Here is a 9020-nt window from a genome sequence, read left to right as displayed (position 1 = left end):
GGCCTGGACCAGAGAGAGGGGCTGGCAGAGGCCAGATGCTGCCTGGATGTGGAGGCCAGAGTGCGCGTGTTGGGGGAAGGGGGTGAGAGGCAGAGGGCGGGGATGGCTGGGTTTTTGGCTGGAGCGATGGAGACGTGGAGCTGCTATTCACTACGGTGGGGAATGTGAAGCTGAAGCTCGCGGGGCGGGAGGGGTGTGCACCCAGGTTTAGAGATGGCTGGTTCACAGTGCGTTAGAAGGCTATGAGGGGACGCTGGGCGCTGGGTAGGGCACACGCGGCTAGAGCTTGTGGGCGGGGTCCTGGCAGGAGGCGTACATTTCGCGGCCTGCCTTTGTTGATAGGCACAGCGTGAGGCTGGAGGAGATGCCCCGGGAGTGGGTGTGGACAGAGAGGAGAGAGCCAGAGATGAAGTTGGCCAGGTGGCAATCAGCAGGAGAGGGTGAGGAAGGAGGACCAGGGGTGGGAGCATCCTGGGAGCCAAGGCAAGAAGCTATGAAAATCCATCTAAGTTCCCCGCGGCCACCATAACAAGTGACTAAACTTGGCTTCAAACAACACATATTTATCATCTTGCAGTTCTGGAGGTCAGAAGTCTGACATGAGTCTTAGAGCTGAACTCAAGGTGTCCACAGAGCTGGTTCTTCTGCAGGCTCCGGTGAGAATGCCTCCTTTTCTTTTCCGAGTCCTAGAAGTTCTGCATTCCTTGACTCGCGGCCCCTTCCTCCTGTGTCTGGCCTCACATCTCCTTTTCTGGCTCAGCTCCCATGGTCCCATGGTTCTCCAGCCCTGTGCCTCCTTCCTCCTCCTCATGAGGAGCCTGTGACGGATGACACCCGGCCCATGGGATAACCGGAATAATCTCCCACCTCAAGAATCGTAACTCAGTAGCATCCACAGTCACTGATAACAAGTGAGGTGACCCAGTGACACAGGGCTCTGGGCATTCGGGCTCGGACGTCCTCTGCCCCTCATGCAAAATACATTCACCCCATCCCAAGGTCCCCAAATCTCAACTCATTACAGCGTCAAGGCTTCAAGTCTTATCATCCAAATCGTCTCAATTAGGGGAGGATGAGGCTCTAGCTAGGAGACGCGGGTTTGACCCCTGGGTCGGGAAGATCCCCTGGAGAAGGACATGGCAACCCACTCCAGTACCCTTGCCTGGAGAACCCCACGGACAGAGGAACCTGGTGGGCTACAGTCCATGGGGTCGCAAAGAGTCGGACACAACTGAGCGACTAACACACGGGAGGCTCTAGTGGAGGCTGGGGAGGAGAAAAACAGCCTTGGCCTTTGGGCTTCGCAAAGGGAGGGGCTCAAGCACTGCTTTCCCCCATCCGCAGCCTCCTGCCACCCTCGCCCAGCGATGCACCCATCACCGAACCCACAGGTACGGTCACCACCCGGCCCGGGCAGCCAGCCGCAGGCTCCGGCCGCCCGCGAGACCACAGAGATGCCGAGTCCTCCGAGACGCCTAGAGCGCCCCGGAAGTGGCTGGGGGGGGCCGCGGGCCGGCGGGGGCGGGGCGGGGCGCTTCCGGCCGGCGGTGGCGGCCAGGCGTCCGCAGGTGAGCGAGCTCTGGGCCGGTGTGGCGGGTGAGGCGGGCGCCGGAACTCGGGGCCTGGCTGCTGGTGCGGAGCGCCCCTGGGTCCCCCGGAACCGATTTGGTCCCTCCGGAGCCTCCCTCCGAACCGGGCCGGCGTTCCGGCCCGAGGCAGGACCGGCGTCCGAGTTCCTTTCCCCCGGAAGGAGCCGGCCTGAGCCCTGGCCTCTTTCTTCTCTGTTTAGCTTTTGCCCTTCTGCCCCAGACGTGGTCCCCGGAATAGGAGCGTTCTCAGAACAGGCCTCGTCTCTTAACCGAGCCGGTCCCTTGCCCTAGGCTGCCCCAGGCTTGGGCCCCACAACTGCGCCCACGACGGCCTCGCTTCCCTGCAGGGTGTGCCGACGTCCTCGCCTGAGCGCGGACCCCTGCTCAGCCCCTCTTCCCTCCCAGGACTCCATCCAGCCCTTCCTCGGGCCAGAACGTGTGTCTTGAGCACTTCTCCCGATAGTCAACCCCCCACCCCTGCCCCGACCTCACGCTGTTGGCTGCTCCCAAAGAAAGGTGCTTTCTCACATGCTCCCCCTGAATTCCGCAGGCCTTCTCTGAGGACGAGCCACTCCCTGCTCGCAGGAAGGGGCCGCATGCAGGTGGTGCCTCGCTGCTCTCTCTCTTGCCCACAGTCTGCCCCCTGCCCCCTCCTACCCTCCCCTATGGCACAGGAGGATGTCCACAGCGAGGCCGCAAACGGTCTTCATTGTTCTTGCCCTGTTACGGTACCTTTTAGCGTAAGTTGCTTCAGAAGTAATATATCTGCATGTCACTTTTAAAGGAAGTTTCTGCCTCGCCAGCAGGACCGGTGTGTTCTAGCTCCTGCTGCACACACCTCGTGTCAGGCACCCAGTGAGCAGTTTCTGGCACTGAGTCCCCTTCTCTGGTCCTTCCTCCTCCTTCCTGTTGTGCTTAGAGTCAGTCCCTCCGACGTGATTGGGGCCCCCTGTTTCCTCCTGGTTTTTACAGTGGTTTTGCACTACACGTCTTCTTGAGGATGGATTTTGGCCTTTCATCCCCTCTGCTCCTCATGGGGCCAGGCAGTGCACAGTCACACTGTCACACAGCCATTAGGATGAAAACAGGTCCCAGAAGGACCAGCACCCCCACTTTGCAGCCCAGGAGACTGACTCAGAGGGCTCAAAGGACGAATCTGGGGCTGGCTGCTGACAGGCCTAGTGTTTGTTTTTGGGAGTCTTGCTACATCTGAAAACACTTCACTTGTGTTGAGCTGTGTTCTCAAAGGGCTGCTTTTGTACATTCCACATGTGAGTAGTCCTGTGGCTTCACCCACAGCATGAAGTTGGGTGGGGCCACACGTGAGGGTTTGGGAGGGAGGTGAGGTGGGGGTCCCGCCTGGAAGAGCAGCTGTGAGCGCTGCCTGCCTCTCTGCGGTGGGACGTGCTGGCAGTCACTCCCAGGTCAGAGTGGGTGTGAGTGCTGTTTGCACGCTCATATGTGACTGTGTGACCAGAGGTGTCCGAGGCTGTGGGGACCAGTAGTTGAGAGACTGGCAGCCCCTCCCGGCTCTGGGAGGAGCCTGAGGCCCACTGAGCTTATCTTTCTAGAAGGAGTTTGTAGCCTACTCTTGAAGAGAGGGCTTGAGGGACTTGTTTCTGTAGAGGCTTGCAGGCTCCGCAGCCCCAGACTCCTAGAGGAATCCCTGCCCACTGCAGCTCCTTCGCCCCTGCCTCAGCTGCTCTCTAAGGAACGAGGGTTTTATGAAGGCGCTCATGTCGGGTGGCCCAGTGAGCAACTGTGGAGGGAAAGTTGAGTCTGGATGTGGGACGTGGCCCTCGGGTCCCAGCGCTTGGTGACACCCCAGCTTTGTTCAGTAGCCTCACCCGTCACGTTTTCCTGGGAGGTCAGATTGCACCCGAGAGCCACTTTTAGTTTGGAGCTGTAGCGAGCGACTCCAAGGTCACTGTGGAAGCTGAGAAGAGCCAGTGAGCCCAGTAGCCCCCGAGCTGGCCTCTTTTTGCGTCACCGCCGGCAGCTCTCTTCATTGTCCCCCAGACCCCGCCAGTGGCTGCTTCAGCGCAGGTAAAGTGCCGAGGCCGTGCTTGCGAGGCCGAGGCACGTGCCCTGTGATGTTTCTCTTTCTTCCCCCTTTTGCTTTCCAGCTGATAAAGCACCATGTGCGAGAGAGAGACCCCCATGGCTCAGGCGGCGAGACCTCGATTAGCTGGAAACCAGCTCCCAGGGGCCCTCTACTCTCCGGTCCATGTTTGAGGGGAGTCGCTGCCACCATCCCTGCAGAGAAGGCCAGAGGTCCAGCCGTGGGAACGCCCAGGGTGGCTGACGCTGGTCCCCCTGCAGAGAGGGTTGGGAAGCTGCTGGAGCTTGAGAGAGGAGCCAAGAAGGGGCCCTGACTTGTGCTGGCCCTCGTCAGCACCGGCAGGCGAGGGTGGGGGAGGAAGAGGCAGGAAGGCCGCCAGCCCCTGCCCAGGCGCGACCCCTTGGCTGGGACGAGCCCCCTCCTCATGGCCTCCAAGCCGGCTGCCGGGCGGAGCCCTGGGGAGAAGCGCAAGAGGGTGGTGCTGACCCTGAAGGAGAAGATGGACATCTGCCGGCGCCTGGAGAAGGGTGAGAGCAGGCGGGCGCTGATGCAGGAGTACAACGTGGGCATGTCCACCCTGTACGACATCAGGGCCCACAAGGCCCAGCTGCTCCGCTTCTTCGCCAGCTCCGACTCGGACAAGGCGCTGGCGCAGCGCCGCACCCTGCACACGCCCAAGCTCGAGCACCTGGACCGCGTGCTGTACGAGTGGTTCCTGGTGAAGCGGTCTGAGGGCGTGCCCGTCTCGGGCCCCATGCTCATCGAAAAAGCCAAGGACTTCTACGAGCAGATGCAGCTGACCGAGCCCTGTGTGTTTTCTGGCGGCTGGCTCTGGCGCTTTAAGGCCAGACACGGCATCAAGAAGCTGGATGCGTCCAGCGAGAAGCAGGCGGCCGACCAGCAGGCAGCCGAGCAGTTCTGCGGGTTCTTCCGGAGCTTAACCGCTGAGCACGGCCTGTCCCCGGAGCAGGTCTACAACGCTGACGAGACTGGCCTCTTCTGGCGCTGCTCCCCCAGCCCCAGCCCAGAGGGCGGGTCGGCGCCTGGGCCCACACAGAGCAAGGACCGGCTGACCGTCCTCATGTGCGCCAATGCCACGGGCTCCCACAGGATCAAACCCTTGGTGGTCGGGAAATGGGGCAGCCCCAAGGCGGTGCAGGGCCTCCAGCACCTGCCCGTTGTGTACAAGGCCCAAGGCAGCGCCTGGGTGGACAAGGAGATTTTTGCTGACTGGTTCCATCACATCTTCGTGCCCGCAGTGAAGGAGCACTTCCGAGCCATGGCCCTGCCAGAGGACAGCAAGGCCATCCTCCTCCTGGACGGGTCCCGGGCCCACCCTCGTGAGGCTGAGCTGGCCTCGGAGAACGTGTTCACCATCTTCCTGCCCGCCAGCGTCACCGCCCTGCTCCAGCCCATGGACCAGGGCATTCGGAGGGACTTCATGAGGAACTTCGTCACGCCCCGCGGCAGGCTGCAGGCCTTGGCCCCGCGCTGCAGCGTGCAAGACGCCGTGCTCGACGTGGCCTGCGCCTGGGACGCGGTGCCGGGCGCCGTCCTCAGCCGGGCCTGGAGGAAGCTGTGGCCCGAGGCTGCACTCACGGAGGGCTCATCCTCCGAGGAGGAGCCCGAGCGGCTCAGGACTAAGCCCCCTGACCAGGCCTTCACGCACACCCCCGGGCTCACAGCAGGCGCCCCGGCCCGCCTCGGGAGCGCAGCCTCGGGGAGCCTGGAGCCAGCAGAGGCTGGGGGGGTGGACAGGGCGGCCTGGGAGCAGGCGGCGGTGTCCTTCGATGCCCTGGTGCGCTTCGCAGAGGCACAGCCCTGCTTCTCGGTGCAGGAGCTGGGCCAGCTGCGCGCGCTGCGCTCCGTGTTCAGCAGGCGGTGGCAGGCGCAACGGGGTGGGGCCCCCGCAGCCGCGGTCAAGCTCGAGGCGCCCTGGGAGCACCCTGGGCCTCGCGGCACCCAGCCTTTCTCCCCACTGCCCGGCTCGTCCACGGCCGGCGAGGCCTGAGGCAGTGAGGCCTGACCTGCGGTCTCGGGGTCACGTTTCTTGGAACAGCCTGCCCCGTCGAGGTTTTGCCGTGTGCTCTGTCCTGCCACCTGAGTGCGAGGAGGTCTTCCTGAAGGGCCCACCCAGACCCAAAATGTCCCAGAACCTCCAGGGGCCACCACCCAGCTTGTATTCGCTGCCTGAGCCTTGCAGTGTGCAAGGGTAGGGATGTCTGTCTGTCCAAGCGGGGAAGGGCCACCTTCAGCCAACTGACTGCGGTCCCCACTGCTGCTTGATGGGGCTGACACTTCCCAAGGGCCCCCTGCTTGCGCCCTGGGGCTGTATGCAGGTCTGGGGGCCAGCCCTGGGTCAGGCAGGTCACTGAGGGTGAGACTTGATTGTGAATGAGAGTCCCGGTGGCCCCTGCCTGTGGCGTTGCAGGCCCTGTCCCCACGTCAGTCGTCAGCTCTCCTGGCAGAGTGAGCCTCACTTCCAAGTTGCCCTGGGCCTCGGGCCCCAGGATGCAGTGGTAGAGTTGTTAGAGCCAGCAGGAGCGGGCCACTGGGGAGCGCATTGCCGCAGTGTGGGGCCCCAGATCGCTGCCAGTGTTTTGAGCATCTTGGCTCCAAGTCCTGTATGTGGTCCATAGTCCCTCAGTCCCTAGAACTTGCATTTACAGCCTCTGCATTAGTAAAACTGGACCAGGCGTTCAGAAGTTCGTCTTAGGTGATGTGACAAGAACAGTAAAAGGAGCTGCTCAGATGCCTAGCAGCGTCGGAACTCTCATTTTGAGCTGTTGGCCCCATAGTGATTCACGTGGGGAAAGCTGACTGTGGGGGCCACTCTTGTAAAGACCCGTACCAGGAGACTCGCTGTGCTCCCTACGCTTCTGATGCCTCCGTTCTGTATCGCTCGTCACCAGACGGAGTGCCCCTGGCCAGCCTGGTCCTTATCACCAGACAGAGAGCCCCTGGTCACTCACGACCGGACGGAGCGCCCCTGGCCAGCCTGGTCGCTTGTCAGCAGACGGAGCACCCTGGGCAGCCTGGCCGCCCTCTTTGAATGAACCGGAAGTGGGCATCCTTTTCTGGGCTCTTCAGCATTTGCCTTCTGTTTGGGCAGCTGATTGAACACACAGTTTTCATTCCTGTTATTTATCGCACTGAGACACCCTTGTTCCCGCAAGAGCCGAGGGGAGGCGAGGGTTTGGTTTGTGGTCGTTTCTCTGGTCTTTGCGTCCTTCCAAACACTGAGGTGACAGTCATGGCTGGCCTGCCACTGCTCTGTGAGCCGTGTTTCCTGCTGAAAACGCGTGTGTGAAGATTGTGAAACAAGCACAGGTCATTTTCAAAGTGGCGTTGCCGATTCTTTGGGCCAGACCGCCTCCTGCTGAGCCGTCACGTCGGTCTCCCGCACGTGTGGGGGCGACAGCTGTGCAGCGTGCACTCGCACCCCTTCTGCGCTCGTGTGTCCCCTGTGCTGTGGGCATGTAGCAGGGTCAGATGTCGGGGCAGCAGCCTGGACGTGAGGGATGGACACACGGAGACCCTCCCCACGGCCAGCCCCAGTCCAGCGGCCTGGAGCCGCAGGACGGTGCTGGGGGTGGGCCAGCTTCCTAGGCCCCTGGGGGTGCTCGGTCCCCACCAGACGTAGCCCCTGGGCTGGATTCTCGTCCTGCCCACACAGCCTGCTCCCGTCCCCACTGTGTCATGGCCGGTCAGTAAGCAGCCATCACCACTGGCCGAGGGAGCTTGTCCTTGGCGCTCCTTCTCGAACCACTGCTCCCCTGTTGCACTGGGCCTCGGGGGTCTGGTTAGACCTTCAGTGTGGGAGGCCCTGGAGGCTGTGCAGATGGAGAAGGCTGATCTGGCCTGCAGGGTCGAGGTGAACCGCCCACCTCACCTGCATTTCCTGTTGGGGGTGGGAAGCAGGAGGCCCTGCCCTGCGCACCCACAGCTCTGGTGGCCGGGGTGGTGGGGGCAGGGGGGTTGATGGGTGGGTGGGTGCAGGACAGAAAGGCAGCTGGTTGCAGCTCCTGCTTGGACCTGTCAGCCAGGCTTCCCTGGGGTGGAGCCAGAGCCCCTTGGAGGCAGCTCGAGGCCATAGTAGCCAGATATTTCTGGAGGGAGGGGGGTTGGAGGAAGGGACTCGCGCTGCTTCTGTTCCTGGGAGGCCATGGCACAGGGCAAGCAGGACTCACCCCCAAGGGCCTGCCCGGCAGCTGCACAGACACCAGCTGCAGTGGGTTTCCTTGGTGCATAAGTGTGCTTCCAGCACAGGGCATAGCGTTCCTGAGTACCTGCTGTGTGCTGGGCATCGAGCTCATCTGGAGGCCCAAGGGTGGTCAGACAGACCCTGACCTGCTTCCATGGAGCACAGGTCTCCCAAGAAGGGCTTCTGGGGGGCCGCGCTGTCCATGAGTCACATTCTCCACGGCTGTCTCCACAAAGACGCAGGCAGACTGCTGAGGTGCCGGGGTGAGCCGTGTGGCGGTTCCACACTGAGGGGCTGGCCCCGGAGGCCTGGACTGCTGCCCCCTCCTCGCAGCACTCAGCCGTCACTCACCGCCAGCAGCGAGCGTGCTCAGAGGTCTTCGCCAGGGGAGAAGCGGGCTGGGCCTGCAGGAGCGCCGCTAGTGCTGCTGCTGGAGCTGACTGTGTCTCCTGCAGAGCGTGGCGGGGCCCACCCCAGGGTGCTCTCAAGAGACGGACGTCATGGAGAGAGTCTGGACTGCAGGCCCCCTGGGGTCAGGGGAATCCCCAGCACTGACCTCAGTATCTGCTTCAGAGGAGCCAGGTGCAATGGGATTGGTCTGAGAAGCAGCTTCTGCCCAGGGCATCGTTGAAAACAGCAGTTGGCCAGCTGTGAGTGGAGTTTAACCGCTGACTGCAGGCAGGGACCACACAGTCAGAGCTTTGCCAAAATCACCGCCATGGAGTGGGATGGGTGGGGTGGGGGGGACCGTGGGCCTTCCTGAGGCCGTGCCCCTGGGAAGGAGCGTCAGAGCCTCTGTCAGGGACGGGGAGCCCCTAAGAAGAGCCAGCCAGCAAGACACAAAGTAGAGAAGGCAAGTCCCAGTCTGGGGTGACCAGTACCCAGAGCTGGTATGACACGTTACCTAAAAGGACCAGTTTCCAATCCAACATTACGAACATACAAAGAAACAAGGAAACACGACCACATACCATGCTCCTGAAATGCAGGTGGCGGAGTGAGAAGGGGGCTTTAACAGTGAAAGACTTCAAATTGATCATTACAGATGCAGTGAGAGAACTAGAGGAAACTAAGATTGAAGAAGGAAACGGGGGAAAGGAAGATAGTAAGTGGAGAAATCAGTAAAAAGATGATAAATAAAAAGCTGTTTTTAAAAACATGGAAA

The 9020-nt window shown here is 61.8% G+C and overlaps 1 protein-coding gene across 2 annotated transcripts; it reads left to right on the top strand.

Moving 5' to 3' along the window:
• Nucleotides 1-9020, top strand: JRK (Jrk helix-turn-helix protein). 2 transcript variants are annotated; one of them, XM_086335641.1, is made up of 4 exons: nucleotides 1-82; nucleotides 578-656; nucleotides 1345-1391; nucleotides 3716-9020. In XM_086335641.1, the coding sequence occupies exon 4, from the start codon at nucleotides 4076-4078 to the stop codon at nucleotides 5660-5662; it is 1587 nt and encodes a 528-aa protein (XP_086191767.1). In that variant the 5' UTR covers nucleotides 1-82; nucleotides 578-656; nucleotides 1345-1391; nucleotides 3716-4075; the 3' UTR covers nucleotides 5663-9020. The 2 variants fall into 2 exon arrangements, with proteins under 2 accessions (XP_086191767.1, XP_086191766.1); XM_086335640.1 differs by lacking the exons at nucleotides 1-82; nucleotides 578-656; nucleotides 1345-1391 and adding an exon at nucleotides 1529-1568.

The sequence above is a fragment of the Bos grunniens genome, chromosome 14 (genome assembly GCF_055505025.1).
Source record: "Bos grunniens cultivar Pamir isolate PY7600 chromosome 14, Bosgru_T2T1.0, whole genome shotgun sequence".
NCBI classification, from domain to species: domain Eukaryota; kingdom Metazoa; phylum Chordata; class Mammalia; order Artiodactyla; family Bovidae; genus Bos; species Bos grunniens.
This window is presented reverse-complemented; position numbering and strand designations above follow the sequence as displayed.

Bases quoted from the DNA above. Each gene is read 5' to 3' on its own strand.
- JRK (XM_086335641.1), top strand. From the start codon at position 4,076: ATGGCCTCCAAGCCGGCTGCCGGGCGGAGCCCTGGGGAGAAGCGCAAG.